Source organism: Colias eurytheme, chromosome 9 (assembly GCF_061535395.1).
Source record: "Colias eurytheme isolate Ceu_HAF_F1 chromosome 9, ilColEury1 Martin Lab GWU primary, whole genome shotgun sequence".
NCBI classification, from domain to species: domain Eukaryota; kingdom Metazoa; phylum Arthropoda; class Insecta; order Lepidoptera; family Pieridae; genus Colias; species Colias eurytheme.
This window is the reverse complement of record NC_142988.1, coordinates 3,973,189-3,991,019: the sequence shown is the minus strand read 5'-3', so window position 1 is coordinate 3,991,019 and position 17,831 is coordinate 3,973,189. Positions and strand designations below refer to the sequence as shown.

The following is a 17,831-nucleotide window of genomic DNA, read 5'->3' as shown; positions in this document are numbered from 1 at the left end:
GTTGTATCTTACAATTTTGTTTAAAGTAGGTAGGTAGGTAGTGTAGGTTTTGTTTGATGATTCCCTTGCAAGTATAGTTGCGAATTACAGAATATGCGGCTCTAATTGCTTTTTCTTCAGATTGCGTTGACATAGAATTTGAATTAAATAACAGATTTAAGTTATTATAGACCTGAGTTCTGATGTGAATATCAATTAAATAAATGTATATTTTTATTTAATTTAATTAAATAATTAGGGTTTTCGCAGTTATTACTACATCTGTGCTATAACACGATACTTTTTACTCAATTTCAAGACTGTGTTTACGGGACAGGGACAATACCCTGCAGGTATTGATTCCCTTGTTAATGTCGTAATCCTACGGTCTACTGTCCCTTGATGCTGTGAAAAATTCAAACGTTTTAGCCAACGTGATCAAAATATGCAGCTGTAAATGCTGAAATTTTTCGCAAAATTTGACACTCCCTAAGAAATCAAAACCTACAGGGTAGTTCCCGAGTACACAGAGTCATGAAATTTAGTACAATCAAACGTCTTATAACGCAGACTAGCTTACCACCCGCGGCTTCGCCCGCTTTCTCTAAATCCTTATAAATTATATACTATTCCCCTTGAATCACTCTATCTTTAAAAAAAACTGCATCGAAATTCGTTGCGTAGTTTTAAAGATTTAATCATACATTATAGGGACATAGGCACAGAGACAACGACTTTGTTTACTAATTGCGAAAAGCATGAATTTTTCCTTAGATCTTATATATAAAAATGAATCGCAAAATGTGTTGGTAAGCGCATAACTCGAGAACGGCTGAACCGATTTCGATAATTCTTTTTTTATTATATTACTTGAAGTACGAGGATGGTTTTTATGTAGAGAAAACGTAAATATGTACCACGGGCGAAGCCGGGGCGGACCGCTAGTTATAATATAAAAAAATATTTTTAAAATTTTTTAACTTAGGTACAACCCTGTTACTCATGAACGCTGTATTAACTGGCATGTATTAACTTGATATTCATACCAAAAACTCAAGTCTATAATACCTTAACGCTAGAATAAAATCAAACTTCTATGTCAACGAATCAGAAGATACAGCCGAAAATGCCGAAAAATTTCGCAAATTTCGACATTCGCAAGGGAATCAAAACTCAAAACCTACAGGGTACTTTCCGTAAACTCAGAATCTTGAAATTCGGTACAAAGCAACATCTTATAGTACAGATACAGGAATAATTGCAAAAAATATATATTTTTCAAGTTTGTCTGCCTGTGAAGACCCTTTTTCTCAGGAACGCGTGGAGGTATCAATCTGAAATTCATACCGAATACTCAAATCTACGGTTCCTTAAAGCTGTGAAAAAATCAAATTTATAAGCCAACGCAATCAAAAGATACAGACCTTTATGCTGTAAATTATCGCAAATTTCGACATTATCGCAAGGGAATCAAAATCTATAGGTATTGTACTACTTCCCGTGAACACAGAGTTCTGAAATTTGGTTAAAAGCAATGTCAGCACAGATGGAGGAAAAGTTGCTAAAACATACATTTCATGCTTATCAACATTCGCAAGTATTGCCAGGAATCAAAACCTAGAGGGTACTTCCCGTGAACACAGAATCTTGATATTTAATCTTTATTTAATAGAAACTTACGTATTATAGCACAGATAAAGGAAAAATTGCAAAGAGCATAATATTAAAACATATAAAAATGTTTGTACGGAACTCTTGGTTCTCGAATCCGACTCGCACTTGACCAATTTTTTTTAAATCTACGTATCAATTAAATTACAAAAATATAGCTTTTGAAAATTGCCCACGTCTATGTGAATTGTGACCCCCCCCTGGCACTAAGGCTGGATCCGCCCTTGGTCTGTGCTAGTACGTAGTATTTTTATCGATACAATGGGCACCTCACTAAAGTATCGATAGTCAGATATAGATATCGAACTGGTAGGCAACACTACTTTTTACTGTCAAAATTGATAAGGCTACAGCAGCGCCACAACTGGCCAACTGAAACTATGGAAAACATCACTGTCGCATCTGTTACGTAGTAACCAGTGGGTCGACACTTAGAACATCGTTTTGGTTAGGCTTACATTTGCAAGCAATTTTAAACTTCATTCCATTGACATAGAGTTTAAATTAATTTGTACTTTTTCAAGAGCCTATGTTAAGTTTAGCTTGCCAACATTTAGAAAAAATAAAAATATTTCTAATGTTGGCCTCTCCGATGTAATCGTATAATATTAGATTTAATATTTTAGTTTTAGTTATTTATTATTATTTCTTCTTTTTTTTAAACATTATTTTTGTACATTTTAATTTTAAGCTAGTACATTAATAAATTATTTCTTTCTTTCTTCGATTTCTTGTCAATGGTTAAGACTTAAGCATAGACAACGTCTTGATGATTTGAATTCAAAATGGCGTTTTATTTTATTGTTTGTTTTGGTGGATAGAGTTAAAATTTGTTCTTCATCGTAGATTATGTTATTTACTCAGTTAATACTTAATGTACAGTACAATGAATTATCCCAAATACATTGAACTAAGCCTGCTCTTCAAATTTGTAATATTTATGCCAAAAGTGAAAAAAGAAGAAAGTGTTATGTGTAAACAATGTAATCTTGTGTGTAAATAATAATTATTATTGTAATTTGTGACTAAATATTTGCAATTTGTACCCAATGACTGTTCTATATGGAAGATAAAACATAATAATTACATAACAATGTATTCTCTAACACATGTTCTAGCTGTAGAATCAATTGGAGAGGAGATATTGTTATAACAAAGAAAACAACGGCTTCAATATTGGTATCGAAATTTATAACGAGAAATCCCGCAAAATATTTCAAGGAAAAGTATAAAATGTGAATCTAGTTGTATTCACATACTAATCAAGTCGAATTAAGTACTAAATGCCTAAATAAAGATATTCAGTAAAATTCAAATGGAATTATCCATTTCTGCTGTTAATTGTGTTTTTATAGGTATTATAATTAATATTATATTATAATAAACTTATTGATCTACATTGTTGATGTTTTATTTTTAATTTCCTCTAAATTTGATTAGGGATGAGAATTAGTAGGGTTGTACCGAGCATCAAAAATTTTATCGATATCGATAAAAAGTTTTATCGATATTAGCACTCATAAATAGGCATCACTAGCAACATCAACTTTTAAATGTTGGCAGCAATGTGGGTCATTTTTGACGTGAACTTCTCATAGGTTGGTATAAAAGATTTCCCATAGCGAATACATGCATATGTGTGCGTGAGCTCGAAATCGAAGTACTGAGTGCCGTCTCTTACCTATATTACTTGCTCTGTGGTAGTAACTAATACTTAATCTGTGATCAGAAATTGTCAGTTTTTCATTGACGACTGACGTGACATTAGTTTAATACGTGCATAAATAAATGATAAATAATTGTAGTTTTTTCCTTGGTGTTAACCAAGATATACTTAAAAATGGCAAATTGTGGTGAATTTATCAAAAGGCACTTTCCTTTAATTGATGAGGAGTTAAAAAAATATGTTGAAGGTAAAGTTTTGTAGAGGTTAGAATAACAAATAGAACCTTTGTGCCGTTCTGTATAAAGTATTGTATTAAATTAATGGATATAATTCTAGATGTTCTGGATAGCAGTGCTGGTGAATTTGAAGATAAAGAAGAAGTTTTTGAAGCTATAGGCGAGGTTCTCCAAGGAGTATCGGAAAAATCGGAAGATGATATAAGGTATTAACTATTTATTATTCTCAATTAAATTATTACAGTGTTATGATTCGTATTAAAAACATACTGGTTTAATTGTAATTTTTTATTCCGCCTATCTAAGAAAAAAAAATTGTTGGATTTAAAAAACTTAAAATATGTAGTTTAAGTTCCATATTTAGTATAAAAGATTGCGTTTAATTAACTATTCACATATTAAGAGTATACTTAAATAGAATAAAAGCAATTAAGAAATAAATAATTCTTGTGATGAGATGCAAAAGAGAAAGAAATTTATTATTTAATTTAAAGTAGACATCTTCTAATCATCAAATTAATTTTCCCCCTTCAGGGGTGTAAAGTTATGAATTTTTACAGTAGGCATATTTATTACTATTAATAATTATTTATTATCATCAATTAATATTACTCATTCATTTCCCTCGATTTAAAATTCTGTGTTAAAATAATCACCATTACGTTGACATTAATTGAATTTAATTATAATTATTGTTGAATTGTTTTCCAGGGATATATGTGAAAAATTATTACATATGCTACAACCGGAAAAAAATTCTGTACAAAATGGCCCAAGAAAAGTATTAGATGCTCCAATACACTTAGCATCAATGACAGTGCCATCAAATGAGGACAAAGATGTTAAAAGCATATGGCTTCAGACAAGAGATGATAATTTTGTAAGAAACTTTTATCTTTGATATTATAAAGCTGAAGAATTTGTTTGTTTGAATGAGCTAATCCCAGGAACTACTGGTCTGATTTGAAAAATTATTTTGGTGTTAGACAACCCATTTATTGAGGAAGGCTATAATCACGCTAAGACCAACAGGAGAAAAGCACTGTGGGTAAAACCGCAGGGTACAGTTAGTTAATATTATAAACTAAGATTAATGTAGTACTTAAAAAGATATCTTCAATGACAACTTTAAGGAAAAAGTATTACCAAAAGGATAATAATCCTAACGGGGTTTAATATTCAAATTATTGCATAATGTTACCATGAAAGAAATTTTATCTATAATACATATTTACAATTTTTCCTTCTAGCCTTCCCAACAATTCATAAAAAATTCAAAATTAATATTCAGTTTTTTTTTGCGAGATGTCAAAAATAAAAATATTTATACCATAAATAAAAATAAATTCTATATTCATATACTAATATAAATATTCCAGAAAGTGGACGCGAAAAAATTAGAAAAGGCGGAAGCGAAATTGCAACAAAAGCAACAGAAACAGAAAGATGCAAAGGCTCTCCCAGTTGCAGCTCCCGTGCTGCAAACTGCAACAGCGTCACAGGTCACCTCCAAAAAGGATAGCAAGTTAGAAGCAAAGGGAACTAATAGGACACAGGATATCAGGATAGAAAACTTTGATATAGCTTATGGTGACAGGTATTTATTTTCTTTATAATAATAATGCATCTTTCCTACTCTTTTTAATTATTACATATTATTCCTATTTGCATGACTTGAATACATTATCGCTATTCATAATGAGACTTCTATGCAGATTCATATAAATATTAAATACGCTAGTTGCGGTGTGGTATTTAGATTTGAATCATTTCAATCTCCTCACTTAATTTGTTCATTCTAAATTCATTATAAATTACGTTCGCAATTGAGGGAATAAAAATATATTATGTTTGCCTTTAACAATTTATTATACAGGGGTGCATTAAAATAATGTTCTATGAATACATTTTATAAGACCATGCTTTGATGTTTTGGTTGACATAACAATTGATGTTTAGCCAATCCATACTAATATTATAAATGCGAAAGTAACTCTGTCTGTGTGTCTGTTACTCAATCACGCCTTAACTACTGAACCAATTTGCATGAAATTTGGTATAGAGATATTTTGATACCCGAGAAAGGACATAGGATAGGTTTTATCCCGGAAATCCTACGGGAACGGGTTTTTATTTGAAAACGCGGGCGAAGCCGCGGGCGGAAAGCTAGTTTAATATAATATGATATAATATATTTAATATAATATTATTTCATTTTTAGAGTACTACTACAAGGTGCGGATTTGGTGCTAGCATTTGGCCGACGATACGGTCTCGTCGGGAGGAACGGTCTCGGCAAAACAACTCTCCTCAGAATGATATCGGCGAAACAATTGAAGATACCCTCTCATATATCAGTGTTGCATGTTGAACAAGAGGTTGTGGGTGATGATACTATCGCTCTACAGAGTGTGCTAGAATGTGATACCGTTAGAGAAAATTTGTTGAGGCGGGAAAAGGAAATTACAGCGGCTATTAATACTGGGTACACATTGTTATCACTACATAGTATAAAACAAAGTCGCTTTCTATGTCCCTTGTGTGCTTAAATCTTTAAAACTACGCAACGGATTTTGATGCGGTTTTTTTAATAGATAAAGTGATTCAAGAGGAAGGTTTTAATATATAATTTATTAGGTTTTAGACAAAGCGGGCGAAGCCGCGGGTGGTAAGCTAGTGTTATAATATATTTGGAATAACAGTAAACTATAAAATATATTTATCTCGTTTGTAAGTTTCGACATTGAGGTTCATAAATCAATACTGATTGAATTATTTCTATTTTTTTGCTTGTGTTTTTGCACAAAGGAAGATCTAGCTCTTATTACATCATCTCTGAGTAGCAAGTTACAATCCAAGTCAAAAAATAATTAAAAAAAATGTTTATGTTCCAGTTCGACAGACCCAAGTCTATCAGCCGAATTGACGGAGGTGTATGCACAATTAGAAAACATTGAGGCGGATAAAGCGCCAGCTCGGGCTTCCATTATATTAAGTGGTTTGGGATTCTCACCGGAGATGCAGGCGAGAGCTACTAGAACATTCTCTGGTGGTTGGAGAATGAGGCTAGCGCTCGCTAGAGCTCTGTTCTCTAAGTAAGTTTTTTTGGATATATTTTATACGCATTTTCGTTGTTGATTTCTCTTTTTAGGCTTTTCTCCAGTAAAGTTACGAATTACGATTAAGTATGTCATTCTTATAAGTAAATGCCACTTTCGTAAAAAAAACGTTAATCTGGCTGGCTATAAAACATTAGTTTAAATAATGTTTCATTATTATCCTTATTTCCTTACTATTCCTACGTATAGTAAGGAAATAAGACTAAAACGTATGCTTATGTATATTTCTTTTCCATCGCAAGTATAGAGAGTGAAATAGCTTACAATTTACTGCGGAAAATTATGATGCGTTTTTTATCACTCAAAGAAATTCCGATATATGGCGCTGTTTTACTGTTTATTTCCTTTAACTATGCGAGTGGAGCCGCGTTTAAAAGCTAGAATCATAACAATATAGTTAATAATTGTTGTGTTCCTTGTCTTGATAAGTTAACTATAGTCGGTAACCTAGTGTCTATTGCCATGTTTACAAGGAAGTGCCATTTATTTGCAGTTATTAATTTAACTTCCTTTGTTGGGCATGTGTATGAATAAGTAAATAACATATTATAATTACTGCATATTCATGATATTGTAGTAATCTTATGGTATAGATAAGTTTGTAAAGATAAAAGACAGAAGATAAAATCATTTTTCAATATTTAGGGCAGTTTTAATTATGATGTTCTGTCTGTTTGGAATTATGAAGCCACCATAGATTTAAATGTAGTAAGACACGCATGAATACTTTAAATTTTAAAATAATCGTTATATTTATTAAATTCTAGGCCCGATCTCCTATTACTTGACGAACCTACAAACATGTTGGACATAAAAGCGATCATCTGGTTAGAGAATTATCTACAAAACTGGCCCACGACGTTACTGGTTGTATCTCACGACCGAAACTTCTTGGATACCGTGCCGACTGATATTCTACACTTACATACGCAACGGATTGATAATTACAGGTAAATTGTATTTTTATTTATTTCGAGCTATTAATTATTATGAGCCTATGCGTTTCTGAAAGGCCGGCAAAACTATCGCAAGGTTACCTGACGTTGCAATTGCTTATGGGCGGCGGTGATCACCTTACATCAAGCGCACCGGCCGCATCTTTGCCGGTTGTAGTATAAAAAAAGAAAAAAAAAATTTTTTTGTTCTGTCTCACATTTTAAATTATAATTAATATGGAGGTACATCTTCCAGCTCTTTCATTATTTCTATTCAAATAATCTATACTTTATAATACTATTTAACTAAACGGCTGCATATATTTCCGTCATTCAATTAAAAGGCACCATTAAAAAAATTGAGTAGGCTCTTAATTTAATGACAATAAAAAAAACATTGATTCACCACTGCCCTTATATTAGAATATCAGCTTTGAATTGTATTTCTTCTACATATTTTAGCTAAAAGTTAATTTAAAAAATAAAAAAAGACTGGTTGCACTCTGGGAGTGCCGGCAGAAGTGAAAACTTGATTATTAACGTTGAGCATGTTTAATATCCATCCGTCTTACGCTTTTTCGATCAGGTCACGTGTCCTGACGCGAGTTTAATATTTTATACCCAACGCCGCTAAAGAAGTTTTCACTTCAAAAATGAAATGATCTCCCCAGGGGTAACTACGAGCAGTTCCACAAGACGAAGACGGAGAAGCTGAAGAACCAGCAGCGTGAGTACGAGGCGCAGCAGCAGCACCGCGCGCACACGCAGGAGTTCATCGACCGCTTCCGGTACAACGCGAACAGAGCCTCCTCCGTGCAGAGCAAGATCAAGATGCTGGACAAGCTGTGAGTACCCACCCTATATCATATAGTTCTACTAGCGGTCCGCCCCGGCTTCGCCCATGGTACCTACATGTTTAAACTATCCTATCTCTCAAGTTGCATCGAACTGCACATGGTGTGCGAATTTTATTATAATCGGTTAAGTGGTTTAGGAGTCCATTGAGGACAAACATTGTGACACGAGATTTATATATATTAAGATAAGAAGAAGACTGTAGAACCAGTAGAGCGAGTATGATGCTGGATAGGCTGTGAGTACACAGTTATTAATAATGTCCCCCCTCCATTTATTTATACAGATCAAAATTTTCTGTTGTTTCCGCGACAACGCTTATTTTACGGCCTTAACTATGTTTCCGTCCAGTGTGGCGAAGGCCTTAGACGGCTACACATTTTTTGTTTTTACCACCCAATAAAATAAACTATTTTGTTACATACTTGCTATGTATTTAATATGTTTTTTGCACTTGTATTATTTTTTTAAAGATCATCGTATACGTAATAATTGCCAAACAAAAATAGTCGTAAAATCTATAAGAACTATATTTATTTTGTTTCAGACCAGAACTGAAGCCCATAGAGAAAGAAATAGACGTGGTATTAAGGTTTCCTGAGACGGAACCGCTCTCTCCCCCCATCCTGCAACTGAACGAAGTTGGATTCCATTACTCTAAGGATAAAATTATTTTCACGAATGTCAACCTTGGTGCTACACTCGAATCTAGAATATGTATTGTAAGTATTTCATATATTATTAACACTATAAAGAAAAAAAGGACTGATAAATTTGATTTTAGTTATTTATTTTATTGGAATAAACTTCTATATTTGACGAATACATAATATAATATGAAAGAATTGTGGATTTTTATTCCAAAATAAAGATATCTTATATATAAAATTCTCGTGTCACAATGTTAGTCTGCATACTCCTCCGAACCGGGTGGACCGATTCTCATGAAATTTTCTGTGCATATCGGGTAAGTCTGAGAATCGGCCAACATCTATTTTTCATATGTACCACGGACGAAGCCGGGGCGGACCGCTAGTAATTTATATTAATTTACTTTGGCATTTGCTATATATGATATTATGACTAGACTTGTATAAATATCTGTAACGCAACTAATTTAGTATATCTCTATTCTCTAATCTAGTTCTGTAGTCATATTTAAATGAATTAATTCAATCGTTCGGAAACATAACAATAATACCAAAATAACTTTAACTTTAACTGCATTCTATCTATTATTTATAACCAACTACAACGGCTTTCTCAGTTCGACCTTATACATTTTTTTTTTATTATTTTTACAGGTTGGTGACAACGGAGCGGGTAAGACGACGTTACTGAAAATCATAATGGGCATACTATCACCCACGAGCGGTATCCGCAGCGTACACCGGGGGCTTAAGTTCGGCTATTTCTCGCAGCATCACGTGGACCAGCTTGAGATGAATGTGAACTCCGTGGAATTGCTGCAGAGGAATTATCCTGGTAAGCTTCTGAAGTATTTGATGTATTTTTAAAAAAAATAACTCTGTGGGAGTGTTGCAGAGGAATTATCCTGGTAAGGTTTAGGTGTAAAAGATTTTGATGTTTTGTGTTAAAAAATATTTAGTTATATACTTGTGATACTTTTTAAATACTAATATAACAGTGGATTTAAATCAAACGAACATAGTAAGAGCCAGTGCCGGTGTAAGGGCCACTGACACCCCGGGCGAAAATATTGTGGCGCCCACTTGAGGTGTTCTGAAGGTTAGCACCAGGAGAGGCAAAAGACTCCAACTTCAGACCTTGGCGCCCCTCAGAATTTGTCGCCCTGGGCCATCGCCCCCTCTCGCCGGCACTGGTAAGAGCATTCTTTCGTGATCTTTTACTGTAAACGAATACCTACTCGTATTTAACGTGTGAACAGGTGCGAGTTAGAGTAATCAAATAGTATTTTGAAATTTTCTTTATATTTGTACTAGCATTCCGCCCGCAGCTTCGCCCGCTTTCTCAAAGAAAAACCCGCATAGTTCCCGTTCCGGTGGGATTTCCGGGATAAAACCAATCCTTTGTGTTAATTTAATCTATATATGTGCTAAATTTGATTGTAATCGGTTCAGTAGTATTTGCGTGAAAAAGTAACAAACATACACACACATACATATACATCCATCCTCACAAACTTTCGCATTTATAATATATGTTGGACAACTGATTAACATCTTGGTACGATTTGTATAAAAATTGTTATTTTCAATACGATACAATTACGTTTAAATGTATCGGAATAAGAACAAACATATACATTCGACTGGGTGAACCACGTGAACCGTTTTTAATTATTCTGGTTAACTTTTTTTGTTATTAAAAAAAATCCAGCAAAGCACGTCATAATTCTCATGCTTTTTATACCATAATTACCGCAACGTATTTATTCATTAAACACTTGACCGTAATTTGAAGCTTACTTCATTGAGAAGGTACCTAGCTTTTTCCGCCTATTTTTCCCTCTCTTTCCGTTGTATATATGCTATCTCTCTCGCACACCTCTCCACCAGGTGGCGGGGCGCACGATAATGTCGGGCGCTGGATGTTTTTCATTGGCGTCTAGCTTCCGCCGCGAGAAGGTTGTCTACAAGACTACAACCTTGGTGCTATTAAGTATTAAGTATTGCTTAAAGCAAGTGCTAAAAGTGTTAAAAAGTGTATCCCGTCGGATCGGTACAGTGAGTTATTTTTACATCTATTCTAATAATATTTTACTTAAAAATGAGTAAAAATCTTTAAAGACAACGGTATAATCGTTGGACTTTATTTAAAATGCTGAGGTTTTTAATGAATCCTTCAGCAATAGTTTATTTTTCAATATGCTTAAATACTTAATAGCATGAATAAAGATATTTAAAATTAACGATACAACCGTTACATTTTACTTGAAATAGTAACTTTTCTTTTGAAATATTTCATTATGCAATATGTACTAATTAATATTTGAATTTTTAATACTGTGAGTAAAGCTATTTTAACGGTGTTACCGTTCGGCTTTACTCGAATCGTTAATATTACTTTTGTGATTATTTGATATTACTAGATATATCAAATACCCTCTCTTGTATATAGATATTTTTAATATTTTATTTCATTTTTAATAATGTGTTTTTATTACAAGGGTACAAGTGAATTTTTCGTGGAAAAATTACAATTAATACTTAGTATGGATATGAGCCAACTCAAAGCTTTACAGGCATACAATCCATTGCTACGACTTTATTACATTGTCGTTATCGCTAGGAACGGTTCGGAATTCCTATCATAGTTTATTACTAAAAATTATCGAACGAGATGAGTCAGCTCCAAGAAGTCACGACATGTCAGAACATGTTGTGATTTTATTTTATAAATCGTACGGGAGTTACCGCTCAACTGAATAATGATGGAATTCGCTCATGTATAGTAGATACGTACCATGAATGTTCCACACATTCAAAACTATCCGTAGTCTATACGTGTCCTTTTATGAGTATTATTCTGATCCGTTTTTATGTGAAAATAGACATATTACACACGGCTAATTTGATTGAAAATTACGTTTCCTATGTTCAAATGATGCAACTTTTTTGTTAAAACGAGTAAGTACCAAAATTTTACAATTAAATTCTTTGGTTTACTGAACTTGTGCTGAAAGGGTTATCGTATAATAATTATCGAGATATCTTAATATAAATTAGATTTAGATACACTTATTTCAAAGGATTTACAATTCACTTCTAACGTTTTAGAATAATATTATAAACTTGTACACCTTGACAAAAAGTAAAAAATTGCGGGTGAGTGGAGATTATTTTGTGCAATTAAATATAACGTCCTACGACGGTATGGTTGCGTTCGTAAGGAATGTTAACGGATATAAAGCAACTAAATGTTACATCGATTGCATGAACAAAAATAAATATGAATCGAAGTTCATTTTAAAATTTAGTGAATTGATTTGAATTATGAATTTATTAAATGTCGCTAACATTGGAAAATAAGTTAAAGGACCTTGTTAATTGCTATATTATTTAAATGATTATTTACTGCTATTTTTACATTAGCACTAAGGTGTATTCTTGCTCGAAGCAGAATACATAAATGTGGCCACTACTCCTCGCAGGGGTTAGCCAGGTCAAATTCACCCTCGCAGGGTGTCTCTTAAGCATTTTTTGGCAGGCCCTACTTATTTCTAGTTACAAACATCCCTCGCGCAGCTGTCGCTCGCAGGGAAATGGTGCAAATATATATCGGCCCTCGCGGGGCTTTGATTACAATCGTCCCTCACGGAAAAGATGGTGCGAATATATATCAGCCCTCGCGGGGCTTTGATTACAACCGTCCCTCATGGAGAAATGGTGCAAATATATATCAGCCCTCGCGGGGCTTTGATTACAACAGTACCTCACGGAGACATGGTGCAAATATATATCAGCCTTCGCGGGGCTTTGATAACAACCGTCCCCACGGGGAAATGGTGCAAATATATATCAGCCCTCGCGGGGCTTTAATGGCGATTGGTGCGAATATACAAAGGATTGATCATTAAAATGATCATAGATATTTGCTTTTGTCAACGAGGACCCACGAAAGAAGTTTTGGATATGACCGTATCGGATCTTCACTCTTCTAAGGTAGGTAGAAAAAGGTTTTGAAATCTACTTCACAGTGGGCAGTATAGTAAATGACCTAATAAATACAATAAAGGTTAGATACGTCAAATAATGGGCGCATGAAATTGATACTTCGTATCCTAAAAGTTTACGCTTCAGGAATCAGGAAACCACCATTGGTTTACCAATTATGGAAATTGGAATTGAACAAATTGTATTTACCAATGCAAAGCCTAATCACAACAAAGGAAGGCGAGTCGGATCAAATATCATCTCGCAGATGATTTGTGGCGGTGGTTTCGAGGATTGTCACCAAGCCTTGTGTCAACGGTATGTTTGGTATCGTAATTAAATGGCACTAGCCGACCAATTTACATATACAAACATCGGAAGAGATTTTTTAATCGCAAAGCGATTGAATGTAACAAATGACGATTGATTACGTATAGTTGACCTCTCATAGGCCTATTTTAGTTGCCCGGTCTTGTAGGCAATTTATTTGACTCGTTTTTCAACCCATTTGACCTCATTATTGCACCCATGAGATTTTTCTTCGGGGCTCAAACAATAAATCGCTGAGGGATTAGGATAATCGTTTGTTAGACAAGTTTTTTGTCATCCCACCAGGATTATTATATTGTATAATAAAGTTATATACAACTATTAACGTAAAACGTTTAAGTACTCAACGAATGCTGAGAATACTGACTGTTGAGTTACATAGGATAGAGGATAAATAACGGAAAGTCAATCTTTCCAAACAAAAGCCTCTTATTATTAGATATTACTTGGAACCCCTACCCTTAACGAGAAAGCTCTGCCAAATGACTTCTCATTTCTTTGCTTTGAGGGGGGGGGGGGGCAATAAATGAAATGTACAGGCTATACGGCTTTTAAAATATAAGTCTGGTAAGCGAACTAAACTTTGCTGGTTTAGTTCTTGCTATATCGCTATCCGTGCCTGCTTCTCGTGTTTACGGGTGAATTAAGTTTATCAATAGTCATAAATGCAATGCTATTCAGAGGATATACTGCATTTAAAACATGACAAAGTCTGGTAAGCGAACTAAACTTTGCTAGTTTAGTTCTTGCTATATCGCTGTCCGTGGCTGCCTCGCGTGTTTACGGATGAATAAAGTAATGTCCTGTCTTCGCATCCACAGCTAACTGTCCTATACTGTCATAATCTTAACACAGATTCATTCGACATAGCTCCCAACGAGCTCAGTTCTTCATTTTTGCACTCGCACAACTGTGGACAACACAAGAGCAATGCCTCCATTGGTAGCAGTTACAATCAAGGGATAACTAACCTTAGGCTAGCCATATTACGGATGTTGGAACAACCTACTATATTCAGGGCAATTTTCTTTGTTCAGTGTAACGTTTAGACTGTCGTAGCATTCCTACGGAACAAACATGGGATCAGATCTGCATCCTTAATGCAGTTATTCGAAAGGAGATACTTTCAGACGACGATAGTATTCAAAACCCACCATATTCCTTAACATAATATTGCATAGTTAAGCTTATAATCTCTCTTGCCATTATCCTGCAGCAGAATTCCTTGGCGATAATTTATCCTCGTTAGAACGAGCGAGGGTTGTTACGATAATATGAGAAATCCTAGTCAGTTAGAGACCTGAACGACGCGATAGAGTACCGCTATTTCAGTAGTAGTAACACCTAGAAGGGTGAAGGTATTCTGGAAAGCGGAACTGAAGGCCCGGTCAGCAGCATCAGCCACCTAATAGACAGTGTTCAGTGCTGCACCACTATAATCTGCAAAATGACTCTGACGGTATGAAAATGTGGAGTACATTTTCAAAATATCAAATGATATAGTTGGAATAAAAATCCTATTTGCCTCCGTCTATCCAAAAGACATACGGAGTAGCTAGTAGTAGTTGGTTGAATTAGAATAAAGTAACTATAGTTAAAATCCTTTGTTACTGACTGGATAAATTTGGCTCTTTTCCTATCTGACGTTCATATAGCTGTTGACTGCCTAGTGTTGTGCACAAACACTATTATTATAAACTAGCGGTCCGCCCCGGCTTCGCTCGTGGTACTTACGTTTTCTCTACATAAAAACCATCCTCGTACTTCAAGGAATATAATAAAAGAATTATCGAAATCGGTTCAGCCGTTCTCGAGTTATGCGCTTACCAACACATTTTGCGATTCATTTTTATATATAAGAAGATAAGTCACGTTATGTAGTCCCGAGGCTTTCGGTATATAAGTTCTTATGTAAATCATAATTATATCTTAAAACCGAATTGATTAAAAGTAACGTACTTGGCTGTAGTAATTGCAGTTTTGGGACACAGATAAGCTCCTTATCATTTTAGTCTCTTAAGAGTTAAGTTCAGTATATTTGTTTCCAGTACAGAGTTTATGACCTATCAGTTTTAAATAAATAATTCATGCATTGTACTGAAAGTACTAGCCATGTTTAGATTATGATTGGTGGCGTTGGCTCTAAACATTAATAGATACCGCACGGTTTGGTTTGATGTTAAAAATCTGTATTATAATTAAAACCGTTTACCTGTTTTGATATTTTATTGCCTTATTCAAGGGGTGACCTTTTAAATTTATTTCTGACCCCAAAAGTAAGGACCAAGTTCTCTTCTTGTCCGCTTGTAGCAGGTTGGGTTAAAACTGTGTGAGTTGAGACAGGTGGTAATTCTATGTAAAGATGATTCAATTGTGCTTCTACAGAGTTCTAATTGAATAAATAAAGGTTTGAGTTTGAGGTATTTTTGCCTCGTCGGGATCAGCTGTTGCTTCTTTTTGTAAGTAACATCTAAATGCGTAATTGAAAGTCGTTACTGGCGCTTTCGCAGATTTACGCTAAAGATAGTGAAAATTGTAGTAACTTTAACTTTTCAAGCCCAAAAGGTTAACTAAGGTACGCTTGAACCAATCTCATAAGTTCTAATACTTTTAATCATTATGATTAACTTTTTGGTTCTTATTTGATTAACTTTTCATCTGGGATTGTTAATATATTATATAATATAAAAATTTGTGTGATTTATTGGTAGGTATACTATCTGCACACCTTACTCTTTCAAATAAAGAAATAAGTAATTACTTATGTATTCAAATTCACATTGGCGTCCATATATTGTACACCAGGTGGGTAACAAACAGGTCTCAATGAAGTAAGCTTCAAATTACGGTCAAGTGTTTAATAGCTGTGTTTTACCTGAAAATAAAACACATATTAAATACTTACCTATATTTGAAGCTTACACTTAACGTCCACCTGTTGTGGATTTCGACTCAATGAAAAACATCCAGCGCCCGACATTATCGTGCGCCCCGCCACCTGGTGGAGAGGTGTGCGAGAGAGATAGCATATATACAACGGAAAGAGAGGGAAAAATAGGCGGAAAAAGCTAGGTACCTTCTCAATGAAGTAAGCTTCAAATATAGGTAAGTATTTAATATGTGTTTTATTTTCAGGTAAAACACAGCTATTGTTTAAAGTCACGTGATTAGTAATCGTGATTTTCGTGATTTTCGGGATTCCTGCTGTGCTTCAAAACGATCTAACAATAAAATTATATCGTGATTTACAGAATTGAAGTTGTAGTATTTTTTATTATTGTTCAAAACTTTGCTTATAATACATATATGTACCTTTTATTTAAGAATGAATTCGCGTTGAGAGTAAAATTTAAAGGTCGCGTCATGGCAATACCGTTACGCCATTTAGTATTTTGGTATCTTTGAATCGTGCCTCTTTGGCAGTTTCACTTCTGATACCTGTGCTCGGCACACACGCCCTTTTTTCAGTTTTATACTCAACATTTAGCAATACTTACGTATTTTTTTTAATAATTCCAGGTAAAGCAGTAGAAGAATACAGAAGACAGTTGGGTAGTTTCGGCGTGAGTGGAGACCTAGCTTTGCAGACGATAGCAAGTTTATCTGGAGGTCAGAAATCTAGAGTGGCGTTCGCTAACATGTGCCTTGGGAACCCTAATTTCTTAGTTCTTGACGAACCCACTAATCACTTGGATATAGAAACTATTGAAGCGCTGGGCAAGGGGATCAATAAATATACGGTAAGTTGTGATTTTTTAGATTGTTGAAATCTTAAATACCTATATAGTTTGAGATGTAGCTTTTCACAGTCAAATTTATTTCAAAAAACAGTTTAGTAGTTTGAGTTTGCAGCAATGCAGCAATTGATGCGCAGTCAATTATGCCACATATTTTTGCATAATGTCATAGTTTATCTTATTCATTGTTGTATGTAACTATACATATTTTTAACTATTTCTCGTTCTGATAAATTTTTGCAGTTGTGTAAATCATTATTTTTACATGAGGAATTGTATTTTTTGAATAATTTTCACTGAGGATCGAACTCAGTTCCTCTTATACACCACATTATATACAAAGTTCTCAATACGGCTTAAATATTTAATACATTGAATATTTTTCAGGGCGGTGTTATTCTTGTATCTCACGACGAAAGGTTAATACGAATGGTTTGCAAAGAGCTGTGGGTGTGTGGGGGAGGCTCCGTCAAGAGCATAGAAGGAGGCTTCGATGAATATCGCAAAATCGTCGAGAGAGAACTAGAAGCCCAAAACAACAAGTGATAATAACTCATATATATTATACCATGTAAAAAAGGATCATCTAATAATAATACTGTACTATAATATTTAGTCTTTCATTATTTATTTATAAAATGTTCGTATAATATAAGTTGAAATGAA

The 17,831-nt window shown here is 34.2% G+C and overlaps 1 protein-coding gene across 1 annotated transcript; it reads left to right on the top strand.

The window, feature by feature from the left end:
* Positions 1–3,377: 3,377 nt before the first annotated feature.
* Positions 3,378–17,776, top strand: LOC149905728 (ATP-binding cassette sub-family F member 3). The gene is made up of 12 exons (XM_090105825.1): positions 3,378–3,563; positions 3,653–3,758; positions 4,264–4,432; positions 4,932–5,149; positions 5,774–6,037; positions 6,447–6,647; positions 7,439–7,621; positions 8,278–8,451; positions 9,009–9,183; positions 9,766–9,946; positions 16,948–17,168; positions 17,553–17,776. The coding sequence occupies exons 1-12, from the start codon at positions 3,491–3,493 to the stop codon at positions 17,709–17,711; spliced, it is 2,124 nt and encodes a 707-aa protein (XP_089961951.1). The 5' UTR covers positions 3,378–3,490; the 3' UTR covers positions 17,712–17,776.
* The last annotated feature ends 55 nt before the right edge of the window (positions 17,777–17,831 follow it).

Bases quoted from the DNA above. Each gene is read 5' to 3' on its own strand.
- LOC149905728 (XM_090105825.1), top strand. From the start codon at position 3,491: ATGGCAAATTGTGGTGAATTTATCAAAAGGCACTTTCCTTTAATTGAT. The intron at 6,038-6,446 runs GTACACATTGTT...TTTATGTTCCAG, and splicing joins ACAGCGGCTATTAATACTGG to TTCGACAGACCCAAGTCTAT. The intron at 9,184-9,765 runs GTAAGTATTTCA...TTATTTTTACAG, and splicing joins TCGAATCTAGAATATGTATT to GTTGGTGACAACGGAGCGGG.